At 38.9% G+C, this 23,512-nt stretch overlaps 2 protein-coding genes across 3 annotated transcripts; one reads left to right on the top strand and one right to left on the bottom strand.

Moving 5' to 3' along the window:
• Positions 1-222: 222 nt before the first annotated feature.
• Positions 223-23,335, bottom strand: LOC108141720 (putative RNA polymerase II subunit B1 CTD phosphatase RPAP2 homolog). 2 transcript variants are annotated; one of them, XR_005977918.1, is made up of 6 exons: positions 23,266-23,335; positions 23,094-23,205; positions 22,938-23,035; positions 22,700-22,884; positions 7,982-8,902; positions 223-383 (listed from the first exon to the last, which is right to left on the bottom strand). XR_005977918.1 is itself a non-coding variant. In XM_017265212.2 (4 exons), exons 1-4 carry the CDS (start codon positions 23,292-23,294, stop codon positions 22,692-22,694), a joined length of 432 nt encoding a protein of 143 aa, XP_017120701.1. In that variant the 5' UTR covers positions 23,295-23,335; the 3' UTR covers positions 22,621-22,691. The 2 variants fall into 2 exon arrangements, 1 of the variants encoding a protein (XP_017120701.1); XM_017265212.2 differs by lacking the exons at positions 223-383; positions 7,982-8,902 and having other exon boundaries at positions 22,621-22,884.
• On the top strand, positions 20,193-22,682 carry LOC108141717 (FK506-binding protein 59). The gene is made up of 8 exons (XM_017265208.2): positions 20,193-20,443; positions 20,504-20,646; positions 21,229-21,349; positions 21,406-21,544; positions 21,602-21,959; positions 22,023-22,133; positions 22,190-22,327; positions 22,438-22,682. Exons 1-8 carry the CDS (start codon positions 20,248-20,250, stop codon positions 22,549-22,551), a joined length of 1,320 nt encoding a protein of 439 aa, XP_017120697.1. The 5' UTR covers positions 20,193-20,247; the 3' UTR covers positions 22,552-22,682.
• Positions 23,336-23,512: the final 177 nt, after the last annotated feature.

Consider the following 23,512-nt stretch of genomic DNA (forward strand, 5'->3'; position numbering starts at 1 on the left):
GCCTCGGATTTTGATGCGGTTGCGGTTGTGGCTTCTTTTCCACTTTGGTTCAGCGTTGCAGATTTTATTTCCGGTTTCGCCTGGTCACAGATATTTTTTTTCTGGATTTTTCCGACGTTTCTATTTGACTAATTCTGTTTCGTTTGCTCTTCGGTTTTCCCTTTGCGTTTTGCCTTTGCTATAATTTACATAATTTGCACTTTTTTCTGGTTTGCTTATATGGTTTGTTTTTTTTTTTTTTGCTTTTTGAGTTATTTACTTTTAGAGTTTGAGAAACCTTAGGTAGCAGTTGTTGTTGTTCTGGTTGATTTTCTATTAATGGTGATCCTTATTCTTTTTAGTACACTTGAGTATCGTTGTTTCGTTCAGTTGTTAGATGTTATCTGTGGAGGAGAAAGATTCATAAGTTTTATTTTAGTTAAAACATTTACCAATTTAAGAGATTCTTTTATGTTTAACATTATTTGCGATACCGTTATGACATCCTAAATTAACATTTATATATGCTAAAATAAATACAACCACATTAAGATTCTACTTCTAAATGCTTTAATCGCAAACTTATTCTCATTTAAATTGTCTTTCATTGAGGTGAGTCAAGTTCTAATACCCTTTCAATAGATGGTAATTCTCCGTTTCTCATTTAACGCGATTTGCGTAATTCTCTTTTGCTTTTGAAGTTTCCCAATACACACACAATCCTTACTGAGTTTAGTCCTTTGATATCAAATCCCTTGCCACAACTTAGCGAAGCGAACTGTTTACCGCAAAAGCAAAAGACCGCAAAGACAAATACCTGAAAAAAATAATGAACACCAGAAAATGGCAACAAAAAGTTTAGCTGAGTTAATGTTTAATTAAAAAATATGTACTATCAGCCCTATTAGGGGGTTTTTCTAACCCAAATCCAGTGTGGGACGAGGTGCAGATGGTCTGTCACCTCAAAAGCCCTCGATAAGCCTGCCGAAAAACACCGAACCACCACGCATTGCGAGCACAGGCATTGATTAGTTTTTGTTTTCGGTCAACAAACTTGAGTAAATTAAAACAATGAATTTGCGTAAAAACGCGAGTCGAACAAAAACAAGAAGGGAAAAACGAAGCAGAAAAATAACAAAAGCAGGCGAAGCGCAAATTAAAACACTGGCTAATAGCTTCGCGATGAAGGTGGGGTAAGGGAAAGGGAAAGGGGAGGCATTTTCTATGGGCGCGGCTACTGTGGGCGGACCATGAGGCCGAGAAATGCAGTAATTGAAATACATGCGGCTGCGGCGGCATCGAGTCTGCGTGCGGCATGAGCTGCGATGCCACAAAACAACGAGAAAATAAAAAGAAACGGACACATACAGTTCTGCGTTAAAAGATACCCTTTAAGTCCCTTTAAGTAAAATTTTTAAATTAAATTTGTTATTTTATTTTCTGTAATGTATTTATTTGCAGCTTTAAAATCATATATTTGTTGAATATAATTTTCTATCAAAAATCTATTAAGACTTGCAAAGTTAAATGTCAAATTAAAAACTTTAAAAACTTTTATATAATAGTTGCGAAGACAAGTATTAAATGTTTACTGTAGATCCTAAAATTCTTTTTTTGATTAGTTAAAAAAATAAACAAAGCAACTTAATTAGTGCTTTCCTTTTTAAATGGTCTTAATGGTTAAAAAAAAATGCATTCTCGATGGCCAACAAAACCAGTTAAACGTTTATAGATTTGAGTGAGGAAAGATTGAGAAAGAGGACCTCGAATTTACTGGAAAAGATATTAAAATCTTTAGCTAAATACAAATGTTGTTCATAGAGTCAAAAAAAATCTTATTAAGTGTTAAATTTTTACTCTACATCCGAAACATACATATTTTTAAGTTTGGAGAGAACAGACTATTCAAATAAGATGAATTTTATCATTTATAAAAAATTAAGAAACCTGAAAAGAAATGGAAACCTCTAGCTAAATATCAAATGTTGTTCGCAAAGTCGAAAGAAAAATCTTTTTATCCACCTGTTAATTACTAAGCCACGAACTCGGAACTGCCATTGCGCCCTTAACTATAGGATGTAAGTATCGCCGCATGCTTTCAGGCGCCGGCCATCAGTGCCGTAGAAAGCCACAATAATTTACACGTGCTCGATGGTCGCCGAGGGAGCGAGAGAGAGAGAGAGAGAGAGAGAGAGAGAGAAAGAGAGAAGGAGAAAGACAGAGGGCGGGAGAGCGGGAAGGGGACGTTTAGCAAACCGCATCATCTGGGATAAACTAAGACCGTGGGATGAAAGGTTGAAAGGGCATTAATTATGATGGAAAATTAAAATATTCAACTTATTTGATTCCCGAGTGGTGGCCTGGAGAGGGCAGGGCCACTTTCCTGGCATCCTCCAGAAGAAGGGGCCCCTTCTTGGCACTCCCAAAAAGGAAGTGTGCCCTTCTGGCAGCCCCACGTTCTATATCTTTGTCTATGGCCGCGTCAGCTGTTTATGTAATTAGAGGTTTTATGAGTTATGTTTGGGTGTGCGTTAGTGCCCCAAAGGTGGGGAAAGGCCACCAAGGGGTGACTTGAATGGTCGTGGACGTGGTGGGGTGGGGTGGGGTGCCAGCAGCCCCTCGCCCTTGTCGCGGTTAATTAATTTCAAGTTTAGTTTCAGTTCGCTTCAAGTTTTTGTTTGGGCGGGTTCTTGGCACAAAGCTCTGGCAGGTAGAAAGTTTCAAAGTCAATTTAATGCTTCGCCAATGATGAGAGGCAGCCGTTGTACACAATGAGCCTTGAAATTGAAGGAGTATGAGCCAAGAGCCAAGCCCTCACCCCTCTTAACCGCCAGATTTTCCATTTTACCCCCTTTTCCGATAAAGTTGCAGCAGCCGCATAGGCGCGACAAAAAAACGGGAGGAAAAAAAAACTTGGAATCCCGCAAAGAATCTGGCTTTAGCTGCGGCTCCCTTGCGGACTGAGCCCTGCACATCTGGTGGCTGCATTTTTTAGCACACTCCACAGGGCCTCGAATTACCTGCCGCTCCCGGTGTGGGCCACAAGTGCCTCACTATATCCGCTTTGAGGTTTCAACTTTTTGCGGTCGTCGGTTCATAATTGAACCCTTTGGTGGCCACATACACACATTGGCCTGGCAGGAGATTGCTGCACAAATTTGCTTTAGCCAGCTGCAAATTATGCTCAAGGGAATCCACTCAGCGGCTTAGTTGCCAGGGACTTAAATAATATAAGCCCTAATGCACACGTGAAAAATTTACCAACATCAGTTTTAGGCAGCTCAATTTTTTCCCCATCAGCAAAATTTGCAGAAATGAAATCTCAGATACCTATTAATACTATTTTAAGCTCACATAAATATTTTTTTTTAATTTTTAATTATGGTTTAAAAAGCTCTTAAAATTTAAAATGCCATTTTCTGGAATAAGTAAATAAATAACAAGACGATGGAAGAAATCTAAATAATAAGACAGATAAGACCTTAATTGAACACTTATTTGTAGGGACTTGTTTTTTATAAAAATAAATAAGGTTTTTGCCCGTAGCTTAGTACAATTGAAAGAAAATGTAGTTAGTAAGTTTATTCTACTATAAATGTTTCTGACAGCAATTAAGTTTTAGCTAACATAAGACTGGAAGCTAATTCCATAATTTGCAGAGTTTTGCACGGTGTCAGTACTCAAACTTTGATTGACTGGGTAGTGTTCGTTAAACTAGCCAATCAAGCCGGTAAGTGCGACTCGAAAGCCAATCAAAGTAAAACTGCATGTAAAATGAGCTTTCAGCATAGAATGTAGAGCGTTTTCGATATTAGAACGCCAACTGACAGGCTGGCAGAATGACAGACGCACTTGGGTGGCCTTTGCCCCGCTGCCATTCATTCATTCAGATGCTAACATCGTGATAAACATACACATTCAATGCGCACAAACACAGCAACACCCACTCGCACACACCCACACACACACACTCATATGGACGCTGCAAATATTGCCATTGAGCGAACGTCAAAAGTCATTTCGACAAAATACTGCTGCATACTTTGGGGCGATGCCATTCGAGTGAGGTTATTGGCGCCTCTTCCCTTTTTTGAGAGCGCATTCCGCTGAAGTGGGCGGTGGAGTCAAGGCTTTTGTTAGCACAAAGCCAAAACAACAAGTGCTATGTAATTACAGCAACAACAAAAACACCCAAAGCAACAAGGGAAATGCAAAGTGCACTGCAGAGCGAACCGAAGCCGAAGAGAAAGAAGCTTATTTGTTGTTTTGCTAGCTGGAAATGTGCTCGTGAGCACTCACGAAACACAAAATATAATCGGATTTATTCTTAAGAATAGTATGTATCATTGAACATATTATAACTAAGGACGGATTAACAACAGCAACTCATGATGTTTAAAGCACTTAGCAAATCATTCATATTAATTAAAACAGGAAACAGGAAGCTTTTGTTTGTCTATTTTTTGTATTTGTTGCCTTAAGCCATGCTTATAACTTGGCCCTATAATATTTTTGTTTATTTTCATTTCAGTATGATTTAAACTTCTGATTTAACTTTGCAATAAATACTTATTTCCTTGTTTTATTAAGCGCTACATAATACCACTTACTATGGATCTAAATAAAAGAAAATGTAAGCAATTTAGACAACCCGTTTTTTTAGGTTTTAGGTATAACAAAATTTGACTTAGTTAAAAAAACAAATTAATAAATAAAATTATTAAAGTAAAATAATGGTTTCAGTCTACCTAATACAACTATTTGAATGGCGTTTGTAACCTTGATATTCGCTGGCTTACCCAAATAATTATTATTATTATTTTGCCCCCACAGAGCTCAATTACATAAAGGTTAAACACGGGATGATTCGTGACCTTTGTACCCGAAAATACAGCCACGAACTCATCCCCAGTCGCCTGTTGCCCCTCAACTGGGTCAGACATTGCATCGATAATGAGGCAACCATTGCTGGATGGAGATGGATATGGCGAGCGGATGAGGATAGCAGCGATTATGAGGAGGAACAGAATGGAGTTGCGGATGCGGATGATGGGGATGGAGATGGGATGATGTGGAACTGACAGTATAAACAATTTCGCAGCCATTGGCGCAGTTTAATTAAAATGGCGACCAAAAATATTCAACTATAATCTATGCAGGCAGAGGAGAAGAGTGAGAGCGTGGGGCAGACCGGAGTTAATTTCGAGGCGCAAAAAGGAAATGGCACAGCAAACAAAGGCAAAGACAATGGCCACGGCCAGGAAAACCCAACCGAGTCTGCCAGCCAGGATATGGGATGCGGATAAGCCAAGGGAGCCAAGGGAGCAAAGGGAGCCGAGGGGCCGCTGAAACAGAAATTAAATTGGAAATGTTGTACTCCGTGCAGCAGACAGGCTAAAAGGAAATACACCAAAGGCATCCGGCAATGCAAAACAAAAAATGTGGTTGGCCTCGGTGTGAGTGGTCTGCTACTGTGTCTGTGTCTGTTACTGTGTCTGTGTGTGTATGTGCCTCTGTCTGTGACTCGGTCTGCAGCTGTGTGGGTGGACAACAACAAGTGGCCAGCGGAAGCTGTTGCTGCAGGATGCAGGACCCTGTGTTATTATACAAATGGAGGCGGCCTCTTATAAGTTGGAAATTGTCTCAGATTTAGCAGGAAGAAAAACGAGGAAAAGATATAAGCAGCAGCAAAGCAGAGGGCGGAGAAAGTCAAAGAAGGAGTGGCCCTTACTGCAATTTTCCAGGAAACGAAGGACAAATGCCCTCGAAAGCAGAGTCTATTCTGAGAAATTTAATAAACAATAATTCTGCGTACAAATCCGCACTTCTGTCAATGATATATAAAGCTGCTGCTGGAAAGCCCAGAGTGTAAATATAAATTCCCGATCTTATTGCCAGGCCGCATCTGCCCAAGTCCAGTGCAAGCTGGTTAAACTTTTAGTGCAGCCGGAAAGAGAGTACTATGCAACCATCTTTCAAAGCGACAGACAAGACAATATAAGATGGGCGATGGAAATGGGAATGGAGATTCAGAGGAGCACAGGGAACCGGCCTGTACAGGAGACACTTGGGAAAAGGAGCCGCCGCAAAGGAAGGGCTTCGTAACTGAGGCAACATTATTTAGGTTTAATCAGCAAAGCAGATTTGCATACGACAGTTTGGCTGCAATGAAATAAACCAACTGGAATTCAAAGGGGCCATCGCAGAGATATCCAAAGCACTGGGCTGAAAGCGGAAAATACATCAAACAAGCGAAAGGACCAGCGGAACAGAGGACAGTGTGGAAAACTATTATAAGCTCTTGACAACTGGGGAAATGGACTTTTCAACCCAAATGTCACATGCCCAGCAGACTCGGCTTTAACGGCACGAGTTAACAGCATGATCCATTTTGATAGAAGTCTCCTTATTAAGCTGAATTTCATTTTCACATAGAAAACCAACGAATTCACACCAAGCGGACGTAACAATTTAAGTGGAAACTCGTTGAATTTTTAATTGCTGCTGAGCCAGCAAATTTTAATTCGTAATTTCCCCTCAACTCGAATTTGTTTCATCCACTTTTTAGTGGTGCCAATTTTCTGTTGCCGCCGTGAATTAAAATCAAATTAAGCAACTTTTCGGCACTGGGCCGCGACCGAAACCGGGTTACAAGTGCAAAAAAAATGCGCTTTTAACAGGCTACAAAATGCATCTTGTTCCGCATCCGTTAAAAAAGTTATTGACATGAAATAACGAAGTAAATAAAACACGTTTTTTTGGTCAGCAATGTGTGTGGCAAAAATGTTACAAAACGGGTAAAAAGTAGCAGCCAAAATGCAGCTGATGGTAAGGAATTTTCAAAACGTCTTTATACCCCACCTCCGTAGCTCTACTTTTCGTTGGACGGCAAATTGCTTTCGGTGATTTTTATTGGATTTTCGTGTGTAATATGAAATTCATAACAACCAACAAGGAATGGTCAGCATCAGCCCCAAAAGGGAGGGAAAATCGCAGGACAGAGAGTCAGACAGTCGACTCCAATTGCGTTGGCGACGATTTTCCAGTTTTTCATGCTGCCGCTGCCTTGATGCCATTTTAAATTTTTCAGCTAGTTTACTTCTTTTTTCAGTTCCGGCAACTGCTGAGCTCGACACTATTTGATTGCTGGCTGGCCGAGGCGTCACTCTGACAAGTTACAAGTTTTTCCATTGCCCTAACGAATCTCAGATTTCAGCAAATCAACGACATTCTAAAGTTGGAATCTTGGATATCATTATATTACACTTTTTCATTAAAAAATGCACTATTCATAATTTATTAAAATTTAATGCAAATAAGGGTATGTTCTTCGGCAAATTTACAATGAATTTAATTTAGGCAAAATATTTTCAAAAATTGAATAAAGTAAGCTCTTGTTTTTCCTTATATTAAAATTCTTTTGAAATAAATTTTGTCCAAAAAGGTAAGAAGTTTTTCTTATATAACAAATAAATAATGCTTAAAAAGCTATTTTAGACCACCATTCTGACTTTTTGTATACGATTCAAATATTAATTAATATTTGTTTTAATTAATTAGATTGAAAAAGTCTTTAAACTTTTATAGAAACAGACGAGAAATTCCAACGAATGTTATACCCCTAACTCGCAATCACTTCTGTATTTTTGTCAAGTAAGTGCACTTAATTGGATTTACTTTCCATTTATACCTTTCCCTCCTTTTTACACTATTTTTACTATCTCTTTTTAAGTGCTTTATGCTTTGCATCTACCTTTTATCCTGTAATTCATCCCTCTTCCACACTTTGACCAAGCTGAATATTCCCTTTTTGGCTCTGAATTGGTTTTAAATGCAAGAATTTCTTTCTTTCAGTTGCCTAAATATAGTTTATGCCAGTATGTATGCTCTGAAAATTGTGTGGAAATCAAATTTCTGCATTTGCTAATTCGCTGAATTTATTGTCCGTTCTATTCCCTTCCGTTTCGATTCACTCGAAAATTGTGTTCCCAATTCCACTTACCCAGCAATTTTGTCGAAATGAAGCTAAAAGTTGCTGCTGTCCAAGAAGTTGCTGCTGGGTTGCTGATGTTGTTGCTTCTGTTGCTGCTTCTGTTACTGCTTCGGTTGCTGCTTCGGTTGCTGTAGTTGTTGGTCTTCTAGTTGTTGTCGGATTTCCCAGTGGTCGTTGTTGCTGTGGTTCTTGTTGCTGCAGCTGCAAACAATCGGCGACCTTTTTGTTTTGGCAATGGAACAAACACAACAAAATTGTTGATGAATGTTCCATAATTAATATGCAAATTTAATTTTGCTCTCTCTTCGTTCGCCGTCGAGTGGGTGTTAAGCTATTTTTTAGGTTTATTGGTTAGATTTATTTAAGTTTATTTGCTTTAGTTGGGTGCATTTAATTTTTGGCATTTAGGTTGGGATTGTTGTTGCAGTACTGGTTGCAGTTGTTATTGATGATGAGTTGATGGCAGTTGCAAATTGATGATGGAATTGCTTGATTGGTTGCTTGCTGGACTGATTGATGTATTGATTCTGGGTTTTGGATTGCAATTTAGCTGGCATGTTTCCAGCTTCGTCTCATTCGCTCAGCAGATGCAAAGATACGGATACAGATACGGATGCGGGTACGGGTGCAGATGCAGATACTTATGCAGAAACATGGATGCGAAAGTAGAGATTCAGATGAGTTTGGTTTCGGTTTAACATAATGCGTTACTTTAAGCCTTTGCTTTTATTTTTAATTTCCGTTTTAATAGTTATGAACACATTGTTGCTGCTGCTGTTGTTATTTGTTTTTTGGCTTTTTCTCGTGCTTTTTAATTTGCATTCATTTGTTTTTGTTTAACATTTTTTGAGTGTTTTTTGTTTAAAATTTGCATATTGCCTTTATGTGGTGAGTGTAACGAAAAAACTTTTATTTAAATTGGATTTTAATCTGTATGGCAGGTCAGAAAGAGATAGAACAAGAGAAAAGATAGACAGAGAGAGATATGTGAATATTTACGTAGTTAAATGTTTATTGATATTAACTATGCAGGAATTATGTATTTTCGTTTCATTTACTGCAAGTCAATCAATGAGCTATTCCACTTTTCCCTTTCGATCTTGCCAAATATTTTGATGGATTTTCCCCCAAAATTTTTAAACACAAATAATTGATCAGAAGTCGCCACACAGTCAGCTTTATCAGACAATAGAATTGTATGTCATTGCCTGTTGCATGGAAATCAGTTGAGTAAAGTGGAGAACAATCAGGAATAAATATTTTACCCACTCTCAAAACTGAATTGTGCCACTCGAAACTGTCACAGGCCATAAAAATTCAATTCGATTCAGAACTGGAGAAATAAGAAACAACAATTGCCACGGTCACGCCCCTCTGGACAATAATAGCGCGGCACTTCCTATTCCTCATATTCCCCACCATTGCGATTCATACGACATCAGACCATTCCATTGCAAACGCCCATCACGTGCCACAATTTACGGTCAAAGTTTCGAGGGTCGCAACACTCGCAAAACTGTTGCGACTGCCAACTAAACATTAGTTTAATGTGAGTATCTTCCTGACCCTCCAAGCCGCTCCCCGCCCCCGCCCCGCCTCTCAACACCCCTTCTGGACGCCGTCGATAACTATAAGTATTCGTGTTTGGATAGCCGAGCGCACAAAGTTTGACAAAGTCACTTAAGGCCGCCGCAGCAGCCATTTCGAATATCCGTTATGAGAACACTGGGCAAACTAAAAAAATGAAATGAAAAGAAAAAAAAAACAGGCAACTAAAATGAAAACGAGTAGAGATGGGAAAACACAGTTAAGAAGAATGAACGAATATCGAAGATTTTCAACTAAAGCTAGTCGAATGATGAGAGTCCCTCGAGACAGTTCCCAAGCAAAAGTTTGTTTTCTTTTTTACTTTACCCATAAATCAATGAGTTATGGATGGCCTGGAAATTAGATAGCTTTAGATTCTAAGAAATATGTGTCTCAGAGCATCGGTGTACGTTACATCGAATTTAAACAAGATTTTTCTTTTGTCTGTATTAGTTTTGGGTGTATTTTTAATGTATTTATATATATATGTATACATTTCTTTTATTGGTTAACACTGTTTTAGAATCCTAATAATGTTATGAATTAAAAAAAATAGATAAAACCAATATCAATGGATCCTAATCAGATTTGTCAGCATTAGCCTCTACACTTTAGTAGCTTGCTAAAACGACCCCTAATCCCCCTAACCGTTTTCACTTACACCACTTCTCAGTTTCTCTCATGAAATACACCTCAGAGCTCCGAATCGTTTTAGTCGAGTTCCATCAACTTAATCTACCCGAATAATACCCTGGGGACGGGGTACTGGTAAAAATGATAAAAAGAGTTGAGCCACTGACCAAGAGACACCAAAATAAGCAACAGCAACCGAAAAAAAAAATCCCAGTCACTCAGCTAGTTGGTCCTTTGTTGTTGGTTAATCTGCCCTGCTGCCGTTGTTATTGTTGTTGTTGTTGTTGTTGTTGCTGATACTCTTTGTGCCTGTTGTTGGTAGACAACGTTGTTATTTATGACAATTTCATTGTCTTGTCCACTTGCTGCCCTTTTTATTTCCGTCTTTGCCTCTTGCTTATTTACTACCACCCACACCCACACACAACCATAAACGCACAGACACACACAGGATGCTCACACAGACACTCAGGAGTGGAGAGGAAGGAGAGGGAGTTAGAGAGAGCGAACTCGCTTTTGTGTAGCACACTTTTGTGCGCGCGGCGTTATCAAACGTTTTCCGCGCTGTTACTCTTAGAAATCGGTGTATTTTTTTTCGCATCAGGACATCTTTTTAAACAGCTCCATCCGTGTGTCCTGTTTGCGACGGTGTGAGTGTGTGTGTGTGTGTGCGGCTGTTATCAGTGGCACAGAACTCAGCGGTTCATTGATGGAACGTTTGAGTGAGTTTGAACGAAATCTCGTTTTGAGCCAAAGAGAAAGTGAGAGATAGAGAGAAAGATAGAGAGAGGGAGAGTGAAATTGGAAAAGGACTCGAGAAACTCAACTTCTGTTTACACTTGGAAGAGCCAAACGGAGTCCTGCCAATTGTTGCAAGCCCTTTGTTGTTGTCTTGCGGGTGAAAGCTTACTGAAAACCCGTACATACAATACACGCACACCAATATTTATGTATAACCAATTCGTGTTCCTTCCTTTTTTTGGCAGTATTTGTTCAAAAATTTATGAAGCTTCTGCTCGGGCAAAAGTGGCTTAGGAATTTATTTAATTAACCCCAGACTGCCAAGGAAAAGCACCAGCAAGAGCTGCTTTTCCCCCTTTTTTTTCTATATGACAGCAAAATTGTCCTTTAAGTGTTTTATGAGTGCGGCATGATTTCAAATAATTTCTATTTCTGTGCTGTGTCTCTGCCCTTTTTTTTTTGTTGTTACGTGCTCCAATTCACACGCACACATACAGAAAAAAGTTTATATTTTTCAATTATTATTCTATTTGGAAAAGCCGTTGATGTAAAAGTACGAATAGTAACAGAATATCATTCGGAATGCTAAAATATATATTTTTTTGTGTGTACGTACTGGCACATACGCAAACCTAACAATAGCTGGTAAAAAAAAAGGGAAAAGAGAAAGAGGAGGAAAAGTAAACTTGCAACTTGTTTGCGCTTTCCCTTCCACCATTGTTACTGTGGTTGTTTTTGCCGACTGCCTGCTGATTAGAAATGCTTTTGATGTACGTATGATGAAAATCTGCGGCTTTTCCACTGCGGCAAGTGCAGCAACCTGATTCAGACGTAATGAGCAATTAAAAAACTTTCCGTCTTTGTTTGCCAATTGAAACTTGGACAACGGGTGAAATTTCCGAGATCTAAAGTTAGGATTAAAATAATTGCTTTTAAATTTGCAAAGTTTAATTTTTTGACGTGTTCAGGCCAAAAGTGTGTCGATAAAAGTTCTAACGAAAGTTTTTAATTTCTTTAGCTATTTACATTGAAACAATAAAATAATAAAATGTTTACGTGATTTGGAATTTAAATTTAATTTGAATATTTACCCATTCGTTACAACGTTACCCATTCTTTTGAAATGGGTGACCTTGAAATTTTAAAGTTATACTAATAAAGTTTAGTCCAAACAAGAAATTTGAACTCAGAAAAGCGGTAGTGAATTTCGAATTTGTATTGCTACAAGCTACATAAATTTTGTATTTCTGCGAACAACGTGCTATTAAACTGCTTGCATGTTTATTACAGAATAAAAAAAAATTAGATAAAATACAGTTTTTATAACTTGCGAGATTCAAGTGTTCAACTCGACGTTCAGTCCATTGAGACACAGCTAGAACGTCTTCCCCTATAACATATACATTGTACTTTTTAGGGCTAAAACTTGTTAAGAATTTGGACACCATTTTGGTTTACAAGTGCCGTTTATAAAAAGTTTATTATTCAGCCCGCTGGAAATTTCGTAAATTAGTCCTCGGCATTTTATATACTTCAGCTAAACTCAAGCCAGAGAAGTTTAACTACAATTGCATTCTTACAATCCCTACAATATTAAATTTAATTTTGCGCAACTTCAGAGTTTTCAGCAGCTGCATTTATACAAAAGTAATTACCAGTGCGAAAGTTGTTCATATTGTTCCGCACCATTTTCAAAGAAAATATGAACAATTTAAAGTTTACACCTTCAGGTATTTCCCTGGCCGTTCATAAACTATTTGCTGACCCCGTAGCATTTTTGGGTTTTTTGCTAATTGCTCAAGCCCTAAGCTAATAAAATGCGAAACAAAAATGAGTTGCTTATACGGATATTTCTCCATTTTATGCATAATAACTTTTATTTTAAGGATAAGTTTCTGGTATGGTATGGGAGCAAGGTTTATACATTGTGCACTCCCACATGGCTTCGTATAGTGTTTTTTGTGCGATTCCTGTAAGGCAGTGAGTGTGGCCTTCAACCCCAACTGTCTATCCAACGGCCTACCCCACTTTTCCTGCCCCCCATCCCGTTGCATGTGTTAAACCAAAAAGTTGTAAATCTTCTTTTAGTGCAACAAAGTCGCGCTTTCGTATGATGAACATAAAAGTGTGAGCAACAAAAAACTTTACCCACACATGCACACAACCGAAGTGAGCGGGGGCGGAGAAAGTGGAGAAAGTGAGAGATGAAGCAATGGAGAAAGAGAGGGATGGGTAACGGTTAAGTTAGTTGGAAGGAAAAGCGCCGAGCTCGACAGAAATTCATGCTGACGACGAAGATGTTGTTAAAATAAAATAGAAACGAAGGCAAACGCAGGACGAGCAATAAAAAGTGCGTAAGGAGAAAAATAGAAAATGACAGAGAGAGCGGTGAAGAACGGGGAGAAAGGGGAGGGCAAAGGGCAGCAGGCGGCAGCAACGATGACGATGTCGAAATTAATACGAAGGAATCACATTAAAACTTCCACAAGGATCCAGAAACAAGGAGCAAGGACTCAGGACTCCTTGAAGCTCTCGTCTGGAGAAGCTTTCGGTTGGGTTAAAGACGAAACATATTGTGCGTAGACGCCAGTAAAAAGGACGACTCACCAATACACACACACGCACACACACCAACACAGACAACGTGTTTAGGTTTAAGTGCTTCGGTGCAGGTTGATGACGGGGGTAGGATTCGGGATTTTGGATTCTCGCAGACAGATAAACACGCATACACACACACACACATCCACACACCTACGTGTATACACACGCAAAGTGGAGCAATTTCGACAACTCCATTTGCGTGTGTATTTGCTTTTCATTTATCTGTGTGTCTGTGTGTCTTTAGTGTTTAGAATAAAGGTACATCCACACATACACACACAGGCACACCACGTTTTTCCATTTCGGCTCTTTATTATGTCTACTCAAATGCTAAATCGAACAGAACAAAGAGGAAGAAAGAGGACTTGAGGGAAAAGCCAACTAGAAAAGGACAATAAGATTCAACACAGTCCGAGAAGAAATCATCATAAACAATCCTGAGGCAGGTCCAACTTTGAATATATTTGGCAAACAGAAGATACAATCTATTCGAATCCAGTCACCTCAGTTTCAGAAAGAAATTTAGATTTTTAAACACCCACCTAAGCTCCCATAGTCAACACAAAATTTAAAAAAAGAGCAAATTCAATTATGCCCACCACTCAATCAAAGTATTGAATTTGAAATAAAGTCAGTCAATATTGATTTACTAAATGCAAATTATAAATTATCCAGTCTACTACATGCAAACTTTTCAAACATTTCGTACTGTGGATTTTTACTTTTCATTTATAAATCGATTAAGTCTTTATATTTATTAACCACAGCCTGGGGGTGCAACTTTCAACGAACAAATAATTGTCTGGCTTTTTGCAAAATAAATCATTTATTTTCCACGAAAGTTTTAATATTTAATGATAGTTTATTGTGAATCAAAAGTTTCGCTTCAGGCTAGTCAAAGTGAAAATTTTAAACGAATTTATGAGAAGTCGCAAATAAAAATATAACGTCCTCATATTTAAAAGCAAAATAAAAATAATGCTATATTTGTGTTCCCTTTTTTTTTTTGCAAAATAAGTTAATTTTAAGAGTATTTTGATTAAACACACAACCAAGTACAGTTGAAAATGGTTCATTTATTATTATTGTAATGCAAGTTTTCTGTTTCTTTTTTGATTTTGAAAATGTAACTATTAATTATGTAAAGACCTTATTCGCTAACTCAATCAATCAAAAACAACATGAACTTTAGAGCACACACATTAAATGCAATTATAAGTAAGAGTAAAAGGCGTAAGAGGAGGTAAAAATAAGAGGCGATTACGTTAATATACCAAAGGCGTATAATAAATAAGCTAATAAATTCGATTCGTTAAGTGACTTAGCTAAACACTTGAAATTGGACGAAACTGTTGAAAAATTACTTAAAACTATTTTTAAGTAGGAAACTTTATATTAAAAGAAAGTTAACAATTTTAAAATTAAAACTTTAAGTACACTTAAAGGAATGTAGAACTGAACGCATCATTATTTGAGTACATTTTTTCATTTTCATTCATTTTAAAAGTGTAAATAAAACTACACAGTTTCAATTTTAAATTTACAATACTACTAAGATGTATCATCTTTACGATTGACTATTGTGAAATTGATATTTAAAAACTTTTATTTTAAACGGTTTCTCTCTTTTCGAACATATTTAAGTGACACGCCAAATATGAAGAGCAAACTAATACGGAATTTTAACAGCACGACAAACACTTGGTATGAATATTTGTTCTGTGTTTAGATGTTATTTAAAAAACTAGTTAATAATTTATATGTTTAAAAGTCTATAAAAAGGAAATTTTTAGCAGCGCCTCTAGGAAAAAGTTCTTGTGCTGCTTTTTTCGAGACCTTTAACGGTATTAAAGCAGTAAACCCCTGGGTGCCCGTGTTTTGCCGCTTTAGGCGTCATTCGAGCTCCCTCGTTCGTCTCATGTTTCCGAGTGCCACCATCTCAAATATGGTTCCATCTCATATGGCACCATGCGCTCCTCCGAACTCCCCTTCCTGCCTCCATCGTCCAAACTATCGATGGGCTGCGGCCCAATTTTTAAACTACATGCCCTAAAATGTGAACTAGGCGTAGTCAAGCAAAATGATTGATGAAAAATCTGCGTGTGTACACAACTTGCCACTCAACACGAGACACACACACAGACACACACTCACAAAGCCATAAGCGAACATTCGCATGTGCACACTCACACAGAGTCGCACACATACATGACCACTTACGCCCACTTCGACACGCCGCGTTCTGGTTGCTTTTTCAATTTTTTTTTTTTCCTTTTTGTGAGTTTTTCCTATATGTGTGGCTGCTGCTTTCGCCAGTTGTTAGTTTGGCAGAAAAGTTTTCTTCCCTTTTGCCAAATTGAATGATAAGGAGGCAGGAGGAAGGAGAAAGTAGAAAGCAGACATGAAGGATGTGGGAGGAAATGACTAAAAGGAAAGTTTTTTTCTTTTGGCCAACTGATTGATAACAGTGCAAATGTTAATTGCATAAGGACAGCACAGAAAGTTCGGGGAAAGCCAGCAACGAAAACCGCAAAACTGCAATTTCGTATGAGAGCACTGACAACAATATCGGCACAATGGATTCGCAATTTAAGTTGTGTACAATTAAATTTTAATTATCGCAGCAGCAGCGCATCCGAGTGCAATCGAAAGCCAAGCCCCAACCCCTTCAAACGACTAACCACAAAAATGTACGCTTTAAATCGCATTGAAAGCGCGCTTAAGTTGCTCTGATTTCGATTCCAATAAAACAATCAGTCAAAGCTCAACCCGAAAAGGAGCAAAAGAAAAAAAAGCGAAGTAAAAACTGTGCAAGCGAGTGGAACTAAAGGGGACGAAGGAAATCGCCTGGGATTTCCCTCCGCCAGCCTGGAAAAATTGCTACGATTCGTGGAGATAACTGTCAGAAGCAACAGTTTATAAGCCAAATACAACCCCGAAAACCCAACTGCACTTCGCTGGTAAACTTTATGTTGTTTTGTTTGTTTGCTTTGCGTATGCTTGTACAATTTTATCACTGTGCAAATTTGATTATTTTCTTTGTGGCTTACCACAAATCAAACTAAATTGGAATTGAGTTGTTTTTGCAGATAACCCAAATGCTGAAATAGCCTAACGAAAATATTTCGGAAATAACAAACCCAAGAGTGTTAAATAAACTTCCAGCCAGTTTGTGGCGTTTCATGTGAAATTTGGCCAGAATATTTTACAACCGAACTGCTCACTAGATGCTTGTTAAATAATTTTAATTTGCAGTTATCCTTGAAGGAACAGCAACAATTCCCCAGTCGCAGGACATGCATGCAGCAGGCGCAACAATTACACGTAATGTTGAGTGGGAAAAATCGTAGCATACTTTTAAGCTGTTGCACCAGAGCGAGTGCATTAGTATGTGGGAAAGTGGAAAAGCGGAAAAGCTGGGACGAAGGATGCAGAAAGAAGCAACAATTTTGCTGGTTCTGTTTACCTTGGTTCGTTTAAGCAAACATTTTTAATTGGCTATTATTGAATATAATTTTTAGTGGTCGTTTGTTTTTTCTTGTGTTTTTTATTTTATCAATTTGTTTTTAATTTTAAAATTTTTTTTTTTTGTTGATGAACACACTCGAGCTGACACGCACAGACACTTACACACACTTGTACGCGCGGGAGCTGCCACAGAGGGAGTTATTTGAGTATTTTGAAAGTTTAATCACGCACTAGTCCAAAAAAGTTGCTCAAATTCGATTCGATTCGATTTGGTTAGCTGACTTTGATTCGGTTCTTCCCCGCTAATTTTCCCACTCTGCACAGGCAGCTGAACTAACGGTACACACACGCCAAGGCAGGCGAATGGCGGCAGCTCGGAGAAAGTGCGTCCTGTCTGGTTGTACCCTAACGACTTAATGCGCTCAACGCAGCTTTTCACACGGCCATGGACCACGAACCACGCAGCATCCACAGTGGCTCGATCCGAAACGGAAAACGGAAAACGAAGCTTCCAGCCGAGTGGAGCCGAGCGTTCGAGTGAGTTTTTGCTCCTCCGTCTCTGAGTGAGATTCCCATATCCGAGGACTCGGGGCCCTGTGTATGTCCTGTTCCCTGCCACTCAGTCCTGAGCCTGGCTAATCGAGTGAAAGCTGCCCTGGAATGTTTACAGTCGAGTAACGAGCAACAGCGACTACGACGACGAGGACTTCGACGACGAAGACGGCGACGACGCCAACTGCGGCAGCGTGAGTGGGCGACCGTCGCTGGTCAATGTCTCTATACCTGAAAAAATAATGGGCCTGGACAGGGATAGGGCACCGGGCACTCAAAAAATTATTGTGCCCCATTCGGGGGTGCCCGAGAAACCTCTAGAGATTCAAAATCACATATTAGGGTGTCTAAAAATAAGCAAAAATATTTTGAGTCTGCCATTCCAAAAAAAATTCAACATTTTGGAAAAAACGTCGTTTTAGGTCTGCGCATTGGACTCAAAGTTTATCGCTCATACGTACTGTGGTCTTAAAATTTGTTCTAACTGACAACTCGTTTCGTATGAGTAATATTTCCAAAACATTGAAAACCTCTAGAGATTCAAAATCACATTTTAGGGTGTCTAAAAATAAGCTATAAAATATTTTGTGTCTGCAATTCCGAAAAATATATACAATATAAAATTTGATTAAGACTAAGGCCCTTTTTTGAAAATAATTTCGTTTTAAGGCCAGCGCATTGGACTCAAAATTTATCATTCATAAGTACTTAAGTCCTTAATTGTATTCTAACTGACACCACATTTCGTATGAGTAATTTTTCGGGCATCTTACATTTGTGAGAAAGTTCAAAGTTTATCACTCATACGCACACTGTGTTTCTTATCGAAAACTTTGTAACCATTGAGCAACGTCTTAAACGTCTTAATACATTTAGTGCACGGCAAAGACTAGCATATTTAACGTTGAGAGTACGATTTTTTTTTTTCCACCCTAATGTACATAAGGAAAGTCTAAGTTTATATGAAAATTTTACTATGAGCTTTGGTGCGTTTAGGGATAAGAAGAACTAAACAAAAATCTTTATAATAATAAAAATTGTAGGCTATATGCATTCGGTTAAAATAATTAACACCTTTATTTTCATCCAGGTGACTTAATTTTTACCAAATTCTAAATCGAATACCTTTCGTAAGAGTAATGGAAACTTACAAAAAACATAAAATAAATTTGTTGGTTCATGTTTTTACACTAAAATTGTTATTAACATAACATTGTCAACAAAGCCAAAAGCTAAGAAAACACAAATCTTCGCCATATAAAGGTATCAATTCATTATCTCAGTTTAAAAAATATTTTTAAAAATATTTTTAAAAATATTTTTTCAGTGTGGCATTACGCGCTGACGAACCCTAATTAATGAGCGACAAGTGTGCCAAACTCCGGGCTTTTAGAAGCCGAAGCTCGGATGAAGCGGTTGTTGATGACTGGCTAATATTTTAGGGAACAGGAGACAGCGTCAGCTGCACCGATTTATCAAGACACATGCGGAAATCAAAGGAAATAAAGTCACATCGGGTTGCCATAAAGTAATCTAGCAGCAAACACAGATTACTTTATACAGACTTATCATTTTTATCATCCCAGTTGACCTTGATGAAATAGCCGAATGCCCAATGCCATAAGCCCCCAATTGCCCTACTGTGCAGAGCTTATAGCCGACGAGCTTACCAGCATGAATTATAGAAACCAATAAAATTAAGTGCATTAATTTATTTTGTTGTTCTGCTGGAATACAAAATGGAACTTGGCACTGCCAAAAGCCAAGGGCAAAATAATCAAATGTAACAAAAACGATAACAGGATTATATTTGATGCATGCTGCACACATTTATAAGAATGCACATGCATTTAAATGCCTCTGGGCAGCTTACATTTGTGTACGACTGTGTGTGTGTGTATGGCAGAGCCATCACAATTAAATTCACAACAGAATTTCTTTAATTTTTTAGCTGGTGTTTGAACGGATTAACCAAAAGGCTAACAATGACAATCTCCACTACATGGAAGAGAAAACGTACTGTATATTTTTTAACTGGGTTAATATATCCTTCACCTCGTTACAAAAGTTTTAACCATGTACACAAAATTGGTTACTTATTGATTAAAAAAAATTTTGCATAAAGAATAACCGTGAACATAAATATAACTAAAATAGAAGTCCAAATCATGCTGAAAAATCTTTTTTCAACAAAAAATATTGGTTAGATATAGAGTTTAGATACACGGTGCTTGCAGTCTTTACGAATTTTTAAAATGTTGAGAATCTAGGGACTAACTCAACTATTAGACGGGTTACAAAATGTACCGAAACTATTTTTTAATCAAAACCAAGCCAAAAAGTTCCGTGATTAACGGAAAACGAAGTCCACAGCTAAAATTCCACCAATGATCTTATATAGAATGTTATAGCTCTAACAATCGCCTGTTGATTACGATGATAAAATTATTTCCCATCGAAAAAAACCTTTTAAATCTTCAAGTATCGGGTTTAAAGGGGGTTAGGTCTTAGCTGACTATATGTATCCAATTTCACTACCACAACTTTTCTTTATATGATGAATTCATTACATATTCATTCCCCTGTCTGGTATTTTGGAAGCGACTGCGGAAAGGTCCCACTTGCGTATATTTCAACCGCCTGGCAACGGTCACTTTGTCATCGAATCGTGCGAATTAAAGAGCGGAAAAATGCCGGAAGCAAATAAAATCGACTTGTCCGGAGACGGCGGCGTGCTCAAGGAGATCCTGCAGGAGGGTAAGGGCACGGAGACACCGCACAGCGGATGCACCGTGTCCCTGCACTATACGGGTCGCCTGGTCGACGGCACGGAGTTTGACTCCAGCGTCGCTCGGAACGAGCCCTTCGAGTTTCCACTCGGCAAAGGTGAGTGCTCTGCGAGTGCCCCAGATCCGAAGTAATTCCCTGATTTTCGTGCTCCCTAAGGCAATGTGATCAAGGCCTTTGACATGGGGGTGGCCACCATGAAGCTCGGCGAGCGTTGCTTCCTCACATGTGCTCCGAATTACGCTTACGGAGCTGCCGGCAGTCCGCCGGCCATCCCGCCGGATGCTACTCTAATATTTGAGGTAGGTAATACGGTATATCGGGGTTGAAAGTCCCAAGATTGGTCTATCTCAGAGAATATGTCTAGCAAGTTCCAATAATCAATAAGTAGGTTCCAATTCAATAGCAAAGAAAATTCGTAACTTCTAGAAATTTGGTGACCGTTGGTTTTTTCTGGAGAAACACGATTTTAAGTTTCTAAAATATAATTACATAGTGAGATAATTACAAGAAGATTACCCTGAAATTACTTTAAAATATATTAGGGCAATGATCAATAAATTTTAAAATCAAATTAAATGGTAATAAGATTGAAAATATTTTACTTTTTTATGAAAACAAGTTATACAGTTAAGAATCTATTAAAATGAAACCAACAACTTAGTTTTCTTCATTCAATTTTCCACAAAAATTACATTTTGTTTTTTCCCTTGTGCAAATAATAGATATTGAGATTAATTATAGGGTTCTTTAATTTCAAAATATTACTTTTAAATTGTGCATCTTAAATATTACAAATTTGTATTTATTTTATCAAACGATTTCGGTGACACCCCATTAAAATATCTTGTGACAAAACTAATCCTTACAACTTCCACTCTTAGCTAGAGATGCTGGGCTGGAAGGGCGAGGATTTGAGTCCCAATCAGGACGGCAGCATTGACCGCACCATTTTGGAGGCCAGCGATAAGAAGCGCACTCCCAGCGATGGTGCCTTCGTTAAAGGTTTGTTTATCTAAATTCTGTGGTTAACTCAATCTTATGTGGTTTCCTAAACTCAGCTCACATTTCGGGTTCTTTCGGAGGCCACGTTTTTGAGGATCGCGATGTGGAGTTCGACTATGGCGAGGGCAAGGCCATCGGCATTGTCGAGGGCTTGGAGATTGCCCTGGAGAAGATGAACATTGGCGAGACTTCCAGGTAGACCATTTCCTTAATAAGAAACTAGTAGAACTAAAACCAACCCCCCCAACATAGAATTAAAATCCAGGCCAAGTATGCATTTGGAGCAGAGGGCAATGAGGAGTTCAAGATCCCGCCCAACTCCACAGTTGAGTACACAGTGAAGCTACTCGACTGCGGCAAGGGACTGGAGGAGTGGAAGCTGAGCGACGAGGAGCGCTTAGCGGAGGCCAAGGCCTACAAGGAGAAGGGCACCAACTACTTCAAGAAGGAGAACTGGGCCCTGGCCATCAAGATGTACACCAAGTGCAAGAATCTGCTGCCCAACACTGCCGATACCAACGAGGAGGTGAAGAAGGTCAAGGTGGCCACACACAGCAACATTGCTTTGTGCCACCAGAAGTCCAACGATCACTTCGAAGCCAAGCAGGAGGTGGGTCTCTGGGTAAAACACTTCTAATTGCATACATAATTAATCTGGTCCCGCGTGCTTTAGTGCAATGCGGTTCTGGCTTTGGATGAGAGTAATGTGAAGGCTCTTTATCGTCGTGGCCAGTGCAACTTGACCATCAATGAGCTGGAAGACGCCCTGGAGGACTTCCAAAAGGTTGTTAAGCTTAGCGTGAAGTTATTCCTTTTATAATAAACCATGTATCTTGTCAGGTCATCCAACTGGAACCTGGCAACAAGGCGGCTGCCAACCAAGTGATTATCTGCAAGCAGAAGCTCAAGGAGAGCAAGAACAAGGAGAAGAAGCTGTACGCCAACATGTTCACCAAGCTGGCTGCCAACGACAAAGAGGTATAGACATTCATATTACCGAATTAAGCCAAATAAAGTACAACATTTCTGTATATTACATTCGCGTGTTTACTTTGATCGTTAAACCAATAACTTGTCCGTAATTTTAGACCGAACCACCGCGTGAAACAGATGTGCTCAGCAAGTGCGGCGAGTGGTCGGAGGAGGATGCCAAGCGCGAAGCCGAATTGACGCTAGAGCGCGACAATATAATCATGATCTAAACCAGATCGACTAGTGCTTTAAGAATTATTCCCTAGGGTTTATAGTCCCACATCGAAAATCCAGTAATGTAATGAACAAATGGTCTTAATGCTTATTATACGAATTAAATAAACGCTTTGAGAGCCATGTATACCGGTGGTCACGTACCTCGAGGCAGCAGCTGAAAGCTGGGTCTCGTCTCCCGATCTCGCAGCCACAATGGTGATGTGGGCACCTGGGACTTAATGTACTCGGAGGCCTTAAAACAATATCCAGAACAGAATTTCTTGCGCTCGGTCAGGTCGTAAACCTTGTTTTTGGAAGCACTAATGCTGTATTTTTGCTTGGGAATACTAAATGGAATAGTTGGTATAGAAGACCTTTCGGTTTGAATATTACCACTCACTTTTCTAGAACGCTGGAACACGGCGGATATCCACACAGTTTGTTTATTTCTCGCTCATCTACGATGTCTGAATAATTTGGGGGGCCAATCTCCCATAGCTGCAAGGACAGGAAATACTCAATGCCTTTATGTAGCTTTTGATTTGCATTATTTTACCATGGACAGGAACTCGGGCTCCGGTATTCCGGGCTCCAAAAGCCGCACCACGATTTCATGAGCCCGCGCAATCGCCGCTCGCTTCTTCACCACCGCCGCTATTAGTTGTTGCCTGCCAGACAAAGGGGCATTCAAATTACGCCTGATTGAATATGTATTTATTGTAATTTACCGCAGTTGGTCGCCCTTTTCCGTCGTCATTTTGCGTGATTTGCCCAAATTTGCAATTGAGATGGTCGATAACACGAGCACATATTTCGATACAAATTAGAGCCGCCGATAAGATATTAAGGATATTCCTTCTACCATTACAAATTTTAACAGTGAAGAGATTGTTAAATGTTTTATATTATTTTATTTACTAAATAATTCCGATATTATCTTATTCAACATAAAATAAAGGATAATTTTAAGATTCA

This window comes from Drosophila elegans, unplaced genomic scaffold (genome assembly GCF_018152505.1).
Source record: "Drosophila elegans isolate 14027-0461.03 unplaced genomic scaffold, ASM1815250v1 contig_814, whole genome shotgun sequence".
Classification (NCBI taxonomy): Eukaryota; Metazoa; Arthropoda; class Insecta; order Diptera; family Drosophilidae; genus Drosophila; species Drosophila elegans.

Coding starts and splice junctions, on each gene's coding strand:
- LOC108141717 (XM_017265208.2), top strand. CDS start 20,248: ATGCCGGAAGCAAATAAAATCGACTTGTCCGGAGACGGCGGCGTGCTC. Junction 20,444..20,503: donor CGAGTTTCCACTCGGCAAAG/GTGAGTGCTCTG, acceptor GTGCTCCCTAAG/GCAATGTGATCAAGGCCTTT. Junction 22,134..22,189: donor CCCTGGAGGACTTCCAAAAG/GTTGTTAAGCTT, acceptor GTATCTTGTCAG/GTCATCCAACTGGAACCTGG.
- LOC108141720 (XM_017265212.2), bottom strand. CDS start 23,294: ATGACGACGGAAAAGGGCGACCAACTGCG. Junction 23,206..23,265: donor GAAAAGGGCGACCAACTGCG/GTAAATTACAAT, acceptor TTTGTCTGGCAG/GCAACAACTAATAGCGGCGG. Junction 23,036..23,093: donor AGCCCGAGTTCCTGTCCATG/GTAAAATAATGC, acceptor CTGTCCTTGCAG/CTATGGGAGATTGGCCCCCC.